This window comes from Giraffa tippelskirchi, chromosome 13 (genome assembly GCF_054371585.1).
Source record: "Giraffa tippelskirchi isolate mGirTip1 chromosome 13, T2T-mGirTip1v1.2.pri, whole genome shotgun sequence".
In the NCBI taxonomy this organism is placed as follows: Eukaryota; Metazoa; Chordata; class Mammalia; order Artiodactyla; family Giraffidae; genus Giraffa; species Giraffa tippelskirchi.
Genome location: NC_137287.1, coordinates 99,762,496 through 99,781,832, shown reverse-complemented (window position 1 = coordinate 99,781,832; position 19,337 = coordinate 99,762,496). Strand labels below are relative to the sequence as shown.

Here is a 19,337-nt window from a genome sequence, read left to right as displayed (position 1 = left end):
GGGTTCAGGAGATGGGGGAGCTGCCCTTCCCCGCCTTCCCTGGCAGCACCATCTAGGGGCAGGGATGCGAGGCGGGGGTGGGTCCTTACTAACTTCTAACTGGTGGGCCATTTTCACTTCAGTCCCCTCTGTGGTCCTCAGGGCTTTGGGAATAAGGCCAAGGAGCATTCTTCAGGCAAGAAAACAAAGTCAAAAAAACTCAGAGGTCTGGTTTACATTCACCTACATTTAGTTCAATTCAAACATGGTTGGGGGAGGGGGCGCTATCTGAAAGCATGTCTTCCTATTGGCTGCGTGGGAAACTCCGTGGCTCAGACACCTCCTCCTCCCGCTCCCCCGAGTCAACTTAGTTCCCCCAACCCTGTGACCTTGGACTTTTTTTATCATGCCTGACTCCCTTGCTTTGTTAACGGGTTGGGTGAGTTTCTGTGGCGTCCACAAAGTTGGTCCAGTGCAGGGACCGCAGGAAGCCAGCTTCCTCTCCCCAAAGTATTTGTTAAGCACCACCTGTATGCACCCCTGAGAAGCTCAGTCTTTTCCCAACTGACAAGCCAGAACCAGCCTGTGGGAGGGGGTCTGGGCTGCGTGAGGCCAGAAGGGGCCTCCAGGCCAACCCCAAACACTCTGCTTCCTTGTACCATCCATGGAGATATCATTAGCGACTAATAGACTAGCATTTCGTAAGCAATTTGCTGCAGGGCAAATTATCTTGTTCCTACCCAGGGGTGCAGAAGCTAGTGTGTGTGTGCACACACACATGTGTGTATGCACGGAAGGGACACCTACACAGGCTCTCTCCGACGAGGCTGAGTGTGTACACCAGTTGGTCCCGTATCTCTGCGTCTGTGTAACACACCATGTGTTTGCTGGATGCTTCCACATTCTTGACCAGAGACACATTCCTGAGGGGGAGGGAAAGGAGACAGGAGGCTGAGAAACAAACTGGTGGGCACGTGGGGCAGCTTCCCTCCGGCCCAGCTGCCCGCACTCTCCCTTGAGATGCACTGAGTGACCCCTCTCCCGCCACTAAGATGCATTGAGTGACCACCGTGTTCATCTCAGGCCCTGAAGCCAGACGAGAGTGTGACAAAGGGCCCTGCCATCTGGGAGTGTGGGGTCTTCATCAGGCAGCACCCGCCCCCTGCCCCCTGTACGTCCATCTTCCATCCGGGCCTCCCCCGGCCCTGGACTCGCACCTGGGCGGGCGCCGTGGCTCTGCACAGCTGAGCATCACTGAAGGCCCAGGAGGCCGGCAGGTGTCAGGCTCGTGTCCTCCTGCTCCCTCCGCCCAGAGGCTGCTGGGAAGACGCCAGGTGGGCGCTCCACGCAGAAGGACAGTGGACACAGCCGGGCTGCCTGCCTCAGCCCCTCGCTGGCCCCCAAGCCTTAGTTTCCACCTTGTCTGAAGGTGAGGGAGGCAGAAGCAGAGCAGGTGCTCTGAAATGAGGGTTTCCTGGCATTTAGACCGCAGGAGGTAGCCTGGCCACATTTCATGAGACGCGAACGTCCTCGGCATTGGGACCCCATCACGTGTGGGAGCTGCTACCCTCCGGGCCCAGAGCAAGAGACAGCACAGAACTCAGACGCCCTACATCCCTCCCTCTAGCCAGCTGTCCTGGGAGCCTTGGGAAAAAGGTTCTGAGTGCAGGGCCCTCCAGCCTCGGCTCTTGGGGGTGCATGAGTGAGTTGTCAGCAAGCAAGCAAACACGCCTTGGGTTGGACCTGGTGAACACAGTCCCGCAGGCCTACTGGGCCCCAAGGAAGGCGTCATTTCCTCCTGTGGATGGAAGACAAGGCAGCCCCGCTTCCTCCTCAGCTCTGGTGAGGAAACGTGCTATAAATAATCAGCCCACAGATGAGAGTCATGGCAGAGGGGATGGTCCAGCTCTGAGAAGGGTCTGAGGAGAGGGCCAGGTGGGAAGGCTTGCCCTGAGGAAGTGCTGTCTGAGCTGAGATTGCAAGGATGAGTAAGCGTAAGATGATGCAGACGATGGAGGAAACCAATTTCAGGCAGAGGGAATGGCCTGTGCAAAGGTCCTGGGGTGGCTGAGGCTGTGACAAATGGGAGAAGCAGGAAGGAGGCCAGTGAGGCTGGAAAGGAGAGAGGGATATGGGGATGAGGGTGGGGCCGGAGTGTGAGCAGCACAGCCTTGTGGGCCACAGGCGGGAGCCAAGTTTTTATTCTAAGCACAAGGGGAGCTGTGGATGAGTTTCATGCAGGTGAGAGGCAGGTTGAATTGACACCTTTGAGACAGTCCTCTGATGTACATCACCAGATACCTGCCCCCTGACTCCCATGTGCAGAGGGAACCCACTTCAACACCCAGGGGTGGCTGGGGTCAACCAGGCTGCAGTGAAGGTCACTGCTTAAGGATGGCCGGTGAGAGCCAGTGTCATAGAGCCTACGGTCCTAGAGCTGTTCGCCGCCTCCGCAGTCATGGATGCCTGTTCCAGTCCCGTGTACGGCACGAGTGGGACAGGCTTAGTGGTCCTGACATTTCCTGGTCATGTGACCTGACCCCAGTGTCCTAATGGGCCACACTTGAGTCCCTCCATTGGTGAAAAACAGAACAGAGTCCAACATTCATCTTGAGAGGGTCAAATGGTGTCATGAAAGACCCATGGTGGGCAAGTCTAAACTCTTAACAAAGAGGAAAGACAGCTATTTGAAAATACTGGAGGATGACAAACAGTGAGAAGTCCCTCGAGCCTGGGGGTGGTGGGAATTCCACCAGAAAGCCACTGTCTTATGGGCAGGGGCGCACAAGAGGAGCTCAGGGTCATGGTGATGGGGCTGTGGGGGTAGGTAGGGCTGGGTGTTCTGCCTGGAAAGAAGCAAAAAGCCCATGTTTAAACCAGCCTCCCTGAGTGGGTCTGATACGCGTTTCCAACCACCACGAAGGAGGGGAACTGGATTCACTCTCCTGCCCTAAGCAAGTAAGAAAAGCAGGCAAATGTGCCAAAAACAATGCTTTTCCGGCACCAGAAAACGGGCGCATGAGAGGACTATCCCGGGGGGGGGGGGGGCGGCAAATGCGATGAGCAGCGCAGATGCCCCAGCTGGTGGCCCAGAGCACTCCTCACCACCGGGTGCATTACATCCCGCAGAACCCCAGTCAGAGGGGGCCCCCTGAGCGGCAGGGGAACAGAGCTGAGGATTTGAGTAGGCTGAGATGACCAGGGTTGCCGGATGGACACCTGGAAAGCAGAGAAGTGCCCACAGAGAGAGCACTGCAGAGTCCAGCTGAGGTTCCCCGAGGCAGCAGCTGAGTCCTGCAGGGCCCGTGGCTGGAGGGACAGGGGTACTGTGGGAGCACAGGTCCACAGGCCCCTGTTCCAGGGCTAGGGGCTTCTGGAGGTCCTCAGAGCTGAGGCCTGAGACATCAGCACTCAAGTCCATGCTGACCTCCAAGTGGGATGCACGTGGGCATTGGAAAACAGTGCCACTGGAGGTTGGCAGGCTGAATGGGCAGGAGCCAGCACCCACAGAAAGAGACAGAACTTGCTGCTAAAGGTCTCCCGCATTGCAAGCAGATTCTTTACCAGCTGAACCACAAGGGAAGCCCAGAAAAAGGATAGGGGAGGGGGAAATGGAAAAAGAAGAAGGAAGCCCGCTTTCTCCAGGGCGTTTTTAACAGGATCCAGTCTTCTCACATAACACAAACAAACAATATGTCCAGAATAAAAATCCCGCGTTACTCAGCATGCCAAGAACCAGGAGCATCTGATCAAACCTCGAGGGAAAGACCATCAAAACCCTGAGATGAGCCAGTTGCTGGCATTATCAGACGAGGCCTGAGCAGCGGCTGTGCTAGTTATGCTCTGTGAGGTAAAGCCGGACAGGCTCGAAATGAATGGAAAAAACAGAAGTTTTGGCAAAAAGAGACAAACTATAACGAAGAATCACTAAATGTGATGTGGTTTTGTATCCTGGATTGAATTTTGGAAATCCACTCCCCGATCCCCGGCAAAAAAAGACATTCATGTGAAAACTGGTGAAATCTGAGTACAGTCTGGAGGTTAGCATAATAATGTACCCACGTTGGTATCTTCGTTTTGAAAAACATGCCACGGTGGCAATGAAAGATGTTAACATTAGGGAAAATTGTTGTTGCTCAGTCGCTCGGTCATGTCCAACTCTTTGCGACCCCATGGACTGCAGCATGCCAGATTTTTCCTGTCCTTCACCATGTCCCTTAGAAGAAATAGAGTAGCGCTTATACTCAACAAAAGAATCTGAAATGCAGTAGTTGGGTGCAGTCTCAAAAATGACAGAAAACTAGGTGGGGGGTATTTGTAAACACTCTCTATTATCTTCACAGCCTCCTGTAAATGTAAAATTTTATTAAAGAAAACATTTATTTAAAAAGAAATAAAACTTTTAGATCTGAGAAGCAAAGTAGAAGATATAAACACTTCACTGAATGGGCTAAGAGAAGAGTGAAGATGACAAGGACAGAGTCCGTAAACTTGAAAACAGATCGATGGAAATGATCTAATCTTAGGACTGAAAGACAGGATTTTAAAAAATGAGGGCCTCAGGGACTTGTTAGTCAATATTGTAAGACCTAATACATCATTGAAATTCCTAATAGAGGAAGAGACAGGGTCAGAAAAAAAATTTTTTTAACTACTTTAGGAAAATATGACTGACATAAAACTTTATAGATAGCTAATGCAGTAAATTATATATTTAATTGTAATTTACATTACAAATTATAGATAATTGCAACTGGGCTAACTACATGCCCTGGGACACCATCTTCGCTCTCAGATCACTATCAATGCCTTAACCTCACCCATCACCTTGGAAAGAATCCTGCTACTGGTTTGTTTTTTTTTTTTCCTTTTGTGGTAAGAACTTTTAACATAAGATCTACCCTCTTCACAATTTTTTTTAAAGTCTACAATTTGTGCTTTTTAAAGTATACAAGGACTTCCCTTGAAGTCCAGTGGTTAACTCGGTGCTTCCAATGCAGGGGATGTACGTTCAATCCCTGGTTGGGGAACTAAGATCCCACATGCCACCTGGTGTGGCCAAAACAAATAGAGCATACAATACAGTATTGTTAATCCTAGGCCCTGTGTTTTACAGTAGATCTCCAGAACTTATGTATTTTGAGTGGCCAAACATTCACAATTTCCACCGGAATCCAAGCAAAACAATTTTTTCAAAGAATAATGGCTAAACTTTCCCAAATATGTCAAAAGACATAAATTTTACAGGTTCAAAAGGCTTTAAGACCTCCAAACAGGATAAACTCCAAGAAAACCACACCCAGAAACATCAGAATCAAGTGATTGAAAGCCACAGATAAAGATTGAAAGCAGACAGAGAAAAATGATGCCTTCCCTGAAGGTGAGTAACGCCTGGAGACCATTCAGCAGAAACAATGGTGGTCAGGAGACAAGGAAATAATATAGCATCCTTGAAAATTCACAACAAAGGAACTGTCAACTCAGAATTCTAAATCCAGCAAAAATATTTTTCTTAAGAGTGAAGGCAAAATAGAGACGTAGTCAGAAGAAGAAAAAAAAGAAAACGGAAAGAATTCATCACCAGCAGACTTGCTCAAAAAGAAATCTGAAAGAATGTTCTCCAGGCAAAGGGGAAATGATATCAGAGGAAAACTCAGAACATCAGGAATGAAGGAAGCGCAAAAGAACAGATAAATATCTGGGTAAATATAATGGACACTTTTCTTCTCTTGAGTACTTTTAAAAATATATGACTTTAAAAAGCAATCATGGTGACATTGTCTGGGAAATTCAATGTATGCAGATGTAAGATATGTAATAATTAGAAGGTAAGGTATAGAATCGAGATGATAAAGATGATTATAAGATTTCTATATTTTACAAACAGTAGTAACATATTAACACTAAACAGATGGTGAAAAGTTGGAGAGATAAATATTATCTAAAGCAACAACTAAAAAGTAACATAGAAATACAGCCAAAAATCAAATAGACAAAATAAATGGAATACTAAAAATAAAGGACTTCAAGTAATTCAAAAGAAGTCAGAAAAAGGAACAGAGAAAAAAATGAGAAAGATAGAGAAATAATAAAATGGTAGACCTAAATTCAACTGTAGCAATAATTGCATTAAACCTGAATGGTTCAAATACAGCAATTAAAAACAGAAATTGGATTGGGGGAGGGAAATGATCCAATTAGACGCTGTCTCTAAGATATGCATCTTAAATTTAACCAACAAACTTGCTCACAGGACAAATCCCGCGAATGACCTGTTTTAGAGAATGGTTTTTACAATTGCTGAGGGTTGTGAAGCAGAGGAGGAAGAAAAGGAGAGAGAGGCCATATGTGGTCACAAAGCCTGAGATATTCACTTACCAGCCCTTTAAAGAAAAAGTTTGCTGGCTGCTCACACTGATAGATTAAAAGTAAAAGGAGGGGAAAAAAAATACACAGTTAACACAAATCAAAGCTGACAAGGAGCGCCCCGGCTGCCCAGTGGTTAAGACTTCACCTTCCAGTGCAGGGGTACAGGTTCAACCCCTGGCTGGGGAGCTCAGATCCCACATGTCCCACAGTCAGAAAACCAAAACATAAAACAAGCAGTGTTGTAACAAATTCAATACAGACCTTAAAAATGATCCACATAACAAATCTTAAAAAAAAAAGCAGAAGTGGCTATATTAACCATTTGTTAATGGTTAACAATTCTTTTAAAGAAGACTTCAGTAGAAAGAAAACCACCAGGCACAAATAGAGCCATTACATAAGGAGAAGAATTTACCAAAAAGATATAACCATCCCAAATATGGGTGCTCCAATGGCCAGGGACCAAACTCTACAAGATAAAACCTGATTGAAGAAGAAATAGACAAACCCACAATTATATTTGGAAACCTCATCACCAGCTTCTCAGCAATCAACAGAATAAGCAGACAGAAATTCAGCAAAGATATAGAAGAGCTGAACAACACCATCAACTTGACTTAGTTGACATTTATAGACCTCTTCAGCCAATGGTAACAGAACACTGATTCTTTTCAAATGTAAGTGGAACATTCAGCAAAATGAAGTACATTCTGGGCCGTTAAAAAGTTAACAGCCTTAAAGGAATTAAAATTATACAGTGTATTTTCTCAGACCATGATGGACCTAAACTAGAAATCAATAACAGATACCCAGAAAATCCACATATATTTTTAAATTAAGCAACCCATCTCTAAATCACAGAGAGGTCAAAGAGAAAGTATCAAATAAACAATCTAGAATTCCACTTTAGAAACAAAGAGTAAATTAAACCCAAAGAAAGAAGAAGGAATGAAACAATAAAGAGCAGAAATTAGTATAACCGAAAATAGAGAAAATAAATCAATTTTTAAAAGTTAGTTATTTGAAAAATCAATATACTTGACAAAACTCTAGGCAGACTCACCAAAATAAACAGAGAAAAGACACAAATTATAAATATCAGAAGTGGAAAATGGACTATCATGACAGAAGCTACAGAAATTAAAAGGATGTTGTGATGAGACTTCCCTGATGGTCCAGTGGCTAAGACTCTGGGCTCCCAATGCAGGAGACCTAGGTTCAATCCCCAGTCAAGTAACTAGATCCCACATGCTGCAACTAAGACCACACACACACTCACACACACACACACACACTCACACACACACACACACTCACACACACACACTCACACACACACACACACACACACAAGGATGGTAAGGTGATCTCTCTATGACATAAATTCAACAATTTAGATGAAATGGACAAATTATTGGAAGACACCAAACACCAAAACTCAAGGAAGATATAACCTAAAATATGCCTAAATTTACTGAAGAAATTGAATTCTCAGCTTAAAATCTTCCAACAAAGAAAACTTGGCCCAGATTGCTTCTGAGGCAAGTTCTACCAAACATCTTATGAGGTAATAACACCAATAATGCCCAGGCTGTTCCAGAAAACAGGTGAAGTGAGCACACTTTTGAACTCACTTTATGAGACGAGCATTCCCCTGATGTTAAAACTAAAGACATTGGATGATGTGCCATACCCATGTTCACAGCAGCATTATTCACAATGGCCAAAAGTGAACACAGAGCAAGTGTCCATCACAGATGACTGGATAAACAGCATCATGTTCAATAGTAAAAGACTGCAAGATTTCCCTCTGAGATCAGGAACAAGGAAAGGACAAGCCATTTTCACCACTTCTATTCAACTTAGTACAGAAAGTTCTAGCCCAAGAAATTAGGAAAGAGAAAGAAAAGACTTCCAAATTGGAAAGGAAGAAGTAAACTTATATCTGTTCACAGATGATATCATCTCATATGTAAGATATTCTAAAGATTCCACAAAACAATTATTAGAACTAATGAGTGAAGTCCACAGAGTAGTTGGGTTTAGAGTCAATACACAAAAAGCAGTTGCATCCTATACACTAACAGTGAACAAAAAAGAAATTAAGAAAAAATTTCATTTATAATAGTGCCAAAAAAGATAAAATATTTTGGAGTTAAATTAGCCAAGGAGAAGGATGGTACAATGAAAGCCACAAAATATTGATGAAAGAAATTAAGAAAGACATAAGTAAATGGAAACACATCCCATGTTCACAGGCTGGAAAACTGAATATTGTTACAATGTCAATGCCACCTTAAGCAACCTATAGAGTCAATGGAATCACTGTCAAAACCCCAATATCATTTTTTGCAGAAATGGAAAAACCCATTCTAAAATTCATGTGGAATCTCATGGGCCCCCCAAATAGCTAAAACAATCTTGAAAAAGGAGAAAAAAACAGAAGACTCATACTTCTTGATTCAACACTTAACACAAAACTATAGTAATCTAAACAATGTGATATTGGCATAAAAACAGACATATAGACCAATGGATTGGATGGCATCACAGACTCAGTGGACATGAGTTTGAACCAACTCTGGGAGATAGTGAAGGACAGGGAAGCCTGGTATGCTGCAGTCCATGGGATTGCAAAGAGTCAGACATGGTTTAGTGACTGAACAACAACAACACAAACTCATGCATATATGGTCAAATGACTTTTGATGAAAATGTCAAGACTGTTCAATGGGGAAAGGACTGGACACGCACATGCAAAATAATGAAGTTGGACCCTAATCGAAAAACATGTCCACAAACTAACTCAAAATGCATAAAAAAGCTAAAGCAAGACTACAAATTATAATATTCTTAGTGGAAAACACTTCATGATATTAGATGTGGCAATAATTCCTTGGGCATGACACCAAAGACACCTGCAAAAAAAGATTTCATTAAAATTTTAAAAACATGTGCCTCAACTGATACTATCCACAGAATAACAAAGCAACTCATAGAATGGGAGGAAATATTTGCAAATTGTATAACTGATAAGGAATTAATATCCCGAAAACAGAGAGAATTTATAAAACTTACCAAAAAACCCCAAACAATTCGATTTAAAAAAAAAATGGGCAAAGGATTTGAACAGATATTTCTCAAAAGAAGATACATGAATGACCAATAAGCACATGAAAAGATGCTCAATCTCAACAATTATTTGAAAAGCACTATCAAAACTACAATGAACTAACTACCCTAATGCCCATTAGGGTGCTGTGCTTAGTTGCATCGGTCTCTTTGCAACCCCTTGGACTGTAGCCCGCCAGGCTCCTCGGTCCGTGGGGATTCTCCAGGCAAGAACACTGGAGTGGGCTGCCATGCCCTCCTCCAGGGGATCTCCCCAACCCAGGGATCGAACCCAGGTCTCCCGCTTTGCACGCGGATTCTTTACCAGCTGAACTACCAGGGAAGCCTCCCATTAGGGTGACTAGTATAAAAAAATCAGAAAGTAATACTGTTGGTGCGAACGTAGAGACATTGGAACTCTAGTGCACTGTTGGTGGGAATGTAAAAGGATACAACCTCTGTACGTAACATTATGGTGATTCCTAAAAAATTTAAAAATAGAATCACCCTGTGAACCAGCAATTCCACATCTAGGTTTACACCCAAAGAAATTGAAAACAGTGTTTCCGAGAGATTGGTATAACCGTGTCCCTAGCAGCATCATTCACAAAACGTGGAGGCAACTCACGTGCCCATCAATGGATGAACAGATAAGCAAGATGTGGTGTATACATATACTAGACTTATTAAGCTTTAAAAAGGCAGGAAATTCTGACACCTGCTACAACATGAATGAATCTTGAGAACATTATGCTAAATACAATAATCTAGTTACAAAAATACTGTATGATCCCACCTACATGTGAGGTTTTTAGAGTAGTCAAAGTCACAGAAACAGAAATAGTGCTAATTGCTAGATGCTGGGAAAAGGGAAGAATGCAGAGTTAATGTTTAAGGGGGGCAGAGTTTCAGGTTTACAAGATAGAAAGAGTCCAAGAAATGGATGGTGGTGATGGCAGTGGGTAATGAATGTAGTTAAGACCACTGAAAATAGCTGAAATGATTAGATGGTAAATTTTAGGCCTGTTTTACCAAAATAAAAAAATAAGGGGAAAAGTAATGCCTATTATAATCCCTGGAACAGACATTAAAAATGAAGCTTAAAGATGCACATTTGAAAAGAAAATAAGGAATTATATGGAATATTAAAGATACAAAAAAGAATTTGTGTTAAACCCAAGAGAAGGCAAAAAGCAGAAGAAAGAAAGATTAAAAACAAATAGCAAAATGATAGGGTTAAGGTTTCTTACTTACAAGAAACATATTACCAGGGATAAAAAGGAACATTTCATAACAATAATGAAAATATTTCATAGTCCTTCAAGAAAACATGACAACCATAAATGTATATGTGTCTTAAAGCTGAAGTTTCAAAATGCATAACATAAAAACTTGATAGAATCAAAGGGATAGAAAATTCCATAATCATAGACGGATTTTAACACTCACTCTCTGAAATCAGTAGTAAAACTAGGGATCCCTCAAAATTAAACATACAAAACATTTCAACATTATCGACTATTTTTCCTTATGACATAGTCAGTACACCATACCCAGCAGCTACAGAATATAGATTCTTTCATGTAAACGTGTAATATGTATCGAGATAGACCATGTGCTGGGTCATAAAATGTCTCAATACATTTCAAAAGATTGAAAATTACTGAGGTTTCTTTTCCCCTAAAAACAGAATAGTGGCTCAGCAGTAAAGAATCTGCCTTCAATGCAGGAGATGCAGGTTTGATCCCTGGGTCAGGAAGATCCCCTGAAGGAGGGCACGGTCCAGTATTCTTGCCTGAAAAATCCCACTGACAGAAGAGCCAGACCAGCTACAGATCATTGGGTCACAAAGATTCAGACACAACTGAAGTGACTGAGCATGCACAAACAGAATAGAATTGAATTAGAAATCAAAAAAGACGTATAGGAAAGGTCCCAAATATTTGCAAATTAAGCAACAAATGTTTAAATAACCCATGACCCAGAGATGGAATCACAAAGAAACATTTTTAAATAGTTCAACGAATGACAATGAAAATTCAACAAGAGTTGTCAGATGCAGTTGACAGTGCTTAGAGAGATTTTTATAGATTTTAATTCATTTTGGAAAAGAGAGAAAGATTTAAAATCAATGATATAATTTACCATTGAAAAAGCTGGAAAAAGAAGAGCAAATTAAGCCCAAGTAAGAGAATAAAGGAAATAAGAAAGATAAAAGCAGAAACCAATTAAATAAAGAACAAGCAACACCTGAGACTCTGGTCCCTGGTCAGGGACCATACTCTATACCCCATGTTCTATGAAGTCTTTCCACTATGGGTCACAGGATTATAAATTATTTCTGGCCATTTGGAGCTCCAGATATTATTCTCCCTGTTGCTTTCCAGTGTTTTTTGCTTACTACCTTGATAGCTTCCTTGATCAACACAAAGCTACAGACTCAGAGGAGCCCTCCACAGATGTCCAATATTTTTTCTGTCTTCAGCATTCTCTCCTCCCTACTCTGACTTGCAAACTCTCACCATCATGGCCTCCAGAGACCCCAAACTCTGCTCAACTCATGGGGACGATTAGACTTTATTTGCGGTTCCACTCCCTGTGCTGTGGCCTTGAACCTCTTTCCAACCACAAAGAAAAAGAGGAAAAGGGAAATGGAAAACCAATGGTACATATTAACAAATGCAACAAGAAAATTCAGACTCAACCATGTCAATGATTACATTAACTGCAAATAGTCTAGATGCACCAAGGAAGTGACTGTAACATTGGATATAGAAACAATAACTAACTCTGTGCTGTCTATAAACCCACTTCTAAACTTATAAAAGGATGGAAAAAGATACATTACTAACACTAACCAGAAGAAAGCAGCTGGAGCTGCTATATTGAATAGATCAAAGTGGATTTAAGAACAATGACAATTACAAGGTTAAAGAGGACCATTTCATATCCAACAAGGACCTGTTGTATAGCACAGGCAACTCTGCTCAAAGTTACAGGGCACCCTGGATAGGAGGGGAGATTGGGGGGAGGATGGATACATGTATATGTATGGCTGAATCTTTTTGCTGTTCACCTGAAACTATCACAAAATTGTTAATTGGCTATGTGTATCTGTGAAGTCCGTTAATTGGCTATACTCCTTGGACTTCCCTGGTGGCTCAGATGGTAAAGAATCTGCCTGCAATGCAGGAGGCCTGGGTTCAGTTCCTGGGTTGGAAAGATCCCCTGGAGGAGGGCATGGCAACCCATTCCAGTATGCTTGCCTGGAGAATCACATGGACAGAGGAGTCCATGGGGTTGCAAAGTGTTGGACACGACTGAGCAACTAACACTTTCACTTTTTTTAACAATACAGAATTGAAAGCTTTTTAAAAAAAATAAAGAGGATCATTTCATAACAATAAAGGGGACAGTTCATCAAAATGACCTAATCATACTAAGTATTTATTCACCAAGTAATAGGACTTCAAAATATATGAAGAAAAAACTGACGGATTTCAAAGGAGAAACAGACAAATCCAGAGTTAATTACAGTTTTTGATGGCCTTCTCTCAATAATTGATAAAATAGCTAGATGGAAAATCAGTAAAGATAGAGAAGAATTAACAATACTATCAAGAACAGTGGCAGAACAAAATTCTTACCAAGGACACGTGAAACATTCATTAAGATAGGTCATATTATGGACCCTAAAATAACTCAATAAACTTAAAAAGACTAAAAATTCTACAAATAATATTCTCTCACCACAATGGAATTAAATTAGAAATCAGTATTGGAATATCTGAAAAATTACAGATTTTGAAACTACAGTGCATACTTTTAAATAACCCATGGATTAAAGAAGAATAGAAATAACAAAATATTTGAATTGAATCAAATATTTGAATTGAATCAAAATTAGAACATGACTTAGAATTTATGGGATGCAGTTAATGCTTTAAGGGAAATCTCAAGCATTATTGCTTATATTAGAAAAGTAGGGAAAAACTCAAAAGACCGAAAGTTCCACCATAAAAATCAAAAATAAATAAATGAAGGTAAAATAAGCCCAAAGTATTAGAGAAAACTGAAAAACAATATAGTAAAATCAATAAAAGCAAAAACTTATTAAAAATGTCAATAAAATTTATAAACTCCTTGTCAGATTTATCAGGAGGGAATAGTAAGAAGATATAAATTACCACAGCAGAATTAGAGACATCATTAAAGAGCCTATAGGCAAGAAAAGGATATTAAGTGAATGTAATGATTTGTCAATAAATTCAACTAAAATAAAACTGGCAAAGACAACTCCAGGCCAAAATGGCTGTGCTGGTGACTTCTACGAAATATTTAAGGAAGAAATAATACCAACTCTGTGCAAAATTCCAGAAAACCGGAGAGCGCACTTCCAAACTCATTTTATGAAACCAGCATTACTCTGAGACTAAAACCAGATTAACATAGGAACAGAAAGCTATAGCACAGTGTCCCTCATAAGCACAAATGCAAAATTCCTTGACAGAATACTTCCCAGTTGCATCCAATGATATATATACATATATATAATACTAATACTCATAATGAATGGGGGTTTATTCTGGAACTAAGACTGGTTTAACATTGGAAAATAAATCAATGTAATTCCTGTCTTCAGACCATAGAAGAGAAGAATAGGATCATCTCACCAGGTGTGGGAGAGGCCTTTAACAAAATTCAATATCCATTCACAATAAAAACTCTCAGCAAACTAGGAATAGAAGAGATATTAAGCCTTTAATAAACACTTCAAAAATCTTTAGCTAACATAATTCATGGGAAGAGATGCTTTCTTTGTAAGACTGAGAGCAAAGCGAGAATGTCCAACTCACCACTGTTACCATAGAACTGAAAGTTCCAGCTACTTTAATAAGACAATAAAAAGGGAATTCCCTGGTGGTCTAGTGGTTAGGACTTTGCTCTTTCACTGCCAAGGGCCCAAGTTCAGTCCATGGTCAGGGAACTAAGATCCTGCAAGCCAAAAACAAAAAACAAAGCAAAAACATAAAAATCAAGAAGGAAAAGAAATATAAAGCATAGAGATTAGAAAGAATGAAATAAGTGAAATAAAACTGTGTTTGCACATGACATGATTGTCTACATATAAAACCCAAAGGCATCTTCAAATAACCCTCCTAGTAGTCATTAATGAATTTAGCAGTGTTGCAAGATCAGCATGCAAACATTGACCACATCTGTATACACCAGCAGTGAACATAGGGAACCAACATTTGAAACACAATGTGGACTTCCAGTTTCCAGTCTGGCATGTGGGAAGCTGGAACTGGCCACTCTTTGTACTTAAACAAGTACAAAGATGAGCATACTGAAAAACCAACAAGTCGTCTTAGACCTGTCAGAGAGGTGAGGTCACAGGGCAAACTATGGCCCCCCAAACTGCCAAGACCAAGAGGCAAATACAGAGAATCACAGCTTACTGGAGTCGAAATCCACAAGCACAAACCTGGTGGGAACCAGTGATAAGGTAAGGAAAGCTGGGCTGTAAAACCGTGGAGGCTCAGTGGGGACAAGTCTTAGTGATGGAAATGCCAAGGGGACCCACACATCTGTGGCTTTTACCTTCGGGAGGTAGACCAGGTCCTCACAGCAAATGGAGAAAACCCCCCCTTGTACTCTTGGCAGGAGTAGGGGCAAAGGAATTGTTCTGAAATATGAAAGAGCATGCTGCTTGCAACAGAGAGGGCAGTTTGCTGGGGCTTCCCAGGTGGCTCAGATGGTAAAGACTCCATCTGCCAATGCAGGAGACGCGGGTTTGATCCCTGGATTGGGAGATCCCCTGGAGGAGGAAATGGCAACCCCCTCTCCAGTATTCTTGACTGGGAGATCCCATGGACAGAGGAGCCTAGATGGCTACAGTCCATGGGGTCACCAAAGAGTAGGACTGGACCTAGTAACTAACAACAACAACCTCCGAAGAAACTAGTTAAGCAGAGCTTAACCTGCTGGGCTTTTACCAGAGCCTAACTGACCTGGGGGACAAAAAATACCCACCTCCAGTCCACAACAGCCATCCTGGCCCACTTAAGGAGTCAGAGGGAATTCAGAGCATGTGCGAATCTCGCCAAGGCACAGTTCATGAAAAGAAAGAACTGACAGGCTGTATGTCATTAAAATTAAAAAATGTCTGCTCTGTGAAAGACATTGTCAAGAGAATAAAAAGTCAAGCCACAGACTGAGAGAAAATATATGCAAAAGGCATATTTGATGAAGGATTGTTCTCTAAAATTCAGAAGGAACTCTTAAAACTCGTGTATGAAAACATAGAAACACCTAGAAAATGCAAACTAATCCCTAGTTATAGAGAGCAAATCAATGGTTGCCTGGAGATGGGAGTGGAGGGAGAGAGGAGTTGCGCTGAGTCATGAGTAGACTTTTGTGGGCAATGGAAGTGCTCATTATCTTGATTGCGGGGTCTTTTAAATTGATTTTTATTGGAGAATAGTTGCTTTACAACATTGCACTAGTTTCTACTGTACAGCAAAATGAATCAGCTTTACATAAACATATATCCTCCCCCTTTTGGACTTCCTTCCCATTCAGGTCACCATATTTCATTACGTAAAGTTCTCTGTACTATACAGTAGGTTCTCATCGGTTATCTATTTTATACATAGTATCAACTGTGTATATGTGTCAATCCCAGTCTCCCAATTCCTCCCACCCTTGATTGTGCTTTTCATTTCATAGATGTACATGAATGTCAGCACTCATCCAATCGTATACTTTAAATTTGTTCATTTTATTATGTCTATTATACCTCAATAAATCTTTTAAAATCCCTAGCAGAGCTGAGAGAAAAGAGGAAAACTCACAGATAACCAGGATCAGAAATAAAAGAGAGGATATTGTTACAGATCCTACAGACACCAAAAAACAAGGAAATTTTATGAGACTCTATGCCAACAAGCTCAGCTACATACATGAGGTGAACAAATTCCTTGAAAAAGAAACTTATCAAAACTGATACAGCTTGAAATAGATGCTATGAATGGTCCAATAACTATTAACACAACTGAGTTTGTTATTGTTTCCATGAAAAGAATTTCCAGGCCCAGAGTGCTTTTCTACAGAGGGGAGGTATTATTAAACACATGAAGAAGAAATAATACAACTCTTACACAAACTCTTTCCAAAAACTGAGAAGAAAATGTTTCTCAAATCATCTTAGGAAGTCAGCATAATCCTGATACCAAAACCTGACAGAAGCATTGTAAAAAAAAAAAAAAAGTACAGACCAATATTCCTCATGAAACAAAAATCCCTAATATAATACTAACAAATGAAATCCAGTGATATATAAAATGATAATACATCATAATTAAGTAGAGTTTTCCCAAGGAACACAAAGATGGTATAACATTTAAAAATCAGCCAATATAATTGACCATATTGACAAAATAAACGGGTAAAATAATATGATCATTTCAAAAGATCTGACAAAATTCAGTGCCTATTTGTGACCAAAACTGCCAGCAAACTTGAATGAGAAGAGCACCTTTTCAATCTGAGAAGAGAAAAGTGAAAATGCTAGTTAACATCATATTTATTGCTGAAACATTGGAGGCTTTTCTCCTGAGATTGCGAGCTAGGCAAGAACGTCTGCTCTCACCTTTCTCCTTCACTAGTGTACTGAAATTCCTGGCTAGTATAATAGAGCAAGGAAAAGAAAAAGTTGCATAGATTGGAAAGAAAGAACGAGACCCCCTAAACTTACAGATGCCGTGATTATTTATGTAAGGGCTTCACTTGTGGTTCAGCTGGTAAAGAATCTGCCTGCAATGCGGGAGACCTGGGTTCGATCCCTGGGTTAGGAAAAGATCCCATGGAGAGGGAAAGTCTACCCACTCCAGTATTCTGGCCTGGAGAATTCCATGGACTGTATAGTTCATGGGGTCTCAAAGAGTCGATGATTATTTATGTGAAGATTTTTAAATAATATGTGAAAATAACTACTAGGACTCATAAATACCTTTAATAAGATCATAGGATACAAAGTCAATATGTAAAATCAATTCTAGCAGCAAATAGTTGGAAATGAATTTCTAAACAATTTCAATGATAATAGTATAAAAACATGAAATATTTAAGGATAACTAAAGGTGTGCGAGACCTGTATATTAGAAAGTAGAATGTATGTGTTCATCCCAATTCCTAACTATCCCTTTCCCTCATTCTTCTCCGTCCCCCCACCCGCAACCACAAGTTTGTTCCCTAAGTCTGTGAGTCTCTTTCTGTTTTTGCAAGTAAGTCCACTGCTGTATTTAAAATGGGTAACCAACAAGGACCTGCTGCCTAGCACATGGAACTCTGCTGGATGTTATATGGCAGCCTGGATGGGAGTGGAGTTTGGGGGAGAATGGATACATGTCTATGTGTGGCTGAATCCCTTCACTCTTCACCTGAAACTACCACAAGATTGTTTGTTAATAGGCTATAACCCAATACAAAATTAGTTTTCTAAAAATCATTGCCAAAAATAAATGACTAGAAAGTAGAAAGTAATGTGAAGAGAAATTAAAGAGCTAAATGAATAAATAAACCATGTTCATGGCTTGGATACTAAATATTGTTACAAAGCAATTCTCTCCAGATTGAACTATAAATGTTTATAGTTTCAACACAATTCCAACCCAAATATCAACAAGACTTTTTTTTTTCAGAACTGACAAGTTATTTCTAAGATTTAAACAGAAATACAGAGTAGCTAAAACAACCAGTTTTCAAAATAAACAGCCTAGTGGGAGAACTCACACATCCTGATTTCAAAGTGTGTCAAAAGCTACCGTAATCAAGATGGTATCCCAGAGAACTAGATCAATGGATCATAATGAAAAATACAGAGATAGATCTATCCATACTCAGTCAATTGACTTTTTACAAAAGTATCACGGAAATGGCACCTTCAATGAGAAAGAAACATCTTTTCAGCAAATGGGCTGTAAAAACTAGGAAAAAGTACAGAAAAAAATAACCCTTGTCCTTTACTTCACATCACATATTAAAATTAGTTTTGAGCTAGACAGGAGATCTAGACATAAAAACTAGAACTATAAAGTTCCTGGCAGAATTCATAGTAGGAGAATATCTTCATGAACTTGAGACCAGCAAAGATTTCTTAGAAAGGACTCACAAAAGCACAACCACAAAAGGAAATATTGACAAATTGGACTTCAAAACCGAAAACCTCTGTTCATTAAAACTCCACACTGAGAATACAAAAAGGCAAATCACAGATTGAGAGAAAATATTTGAAATACGTATATCTGACAAAGGGATTATATCCAGAATATTTAAAGAATTCCCTACAATTCAAAAATCAAACAAACAAAAAGAACAAGATTGAGTAAACACAAAGAAGATACGCAAATGGACAACAAGAACACGTAAAATTACTGAATATCGTTAGTCATCAGGGAAACACAAATTGAAAGCACAATGAGATATCACTTATATTAGAATGGTCAGATTCAAAAGCTTGATGCTTTCTGTGGTTGGTAAGGATATGGGGTAATGAGAACTCACTTGCATTGCTGAGGGGAGTGTAAGACAGTCTACTCTTTTCAGAAACTGTTCCTAAGTTTTTTAAAGGTTAAGCATATAGCCATCCCATCATAAAACAACTCCCCTCCCATGAGTGTTCACTCAGGAGAAAAGAGAACATATGTCTATAAAAGTGGATACAACCCAAATGTCTGCTAATAGAAGAATAAGTAATTAGATTGTTGTATATATGCATACAATGAGGCATTACTCAGCATGTGAAAGAAGAATAAACAGCTGATACAAGCAACAAAATAAATGAATCTGAAAAGCATCATGTTGTACAAATGAGC

At 40.6% G+C, this 19,337-nt stretch overlaps 1 protein-coding gene across 1 annotated transcript in view; it reads right to left on the bottom strand.

Annotated features, from left to right (window-relative positions):
• Positions 1-211: 211 nt before the first annotated feature.
• LOC145531020 (piezo-type mechanosensitive ion channel component 2-like) overlaps positions 212-19,337 on the bottom strand; it is a 41,908-nt gene continuing 22,782 nt past the window's right edge. The window contains exon 9 of the mRNA XM_081552350.1: positions 212-902. Within this exon, the coding sequence (XP_081408476.1) occupies positions 783-902 (120 nt within the window). The 3' untranslated portion in view covers positions 212-782. The remainder of the gene's footprint in view (positions 903-19,337) is intronic.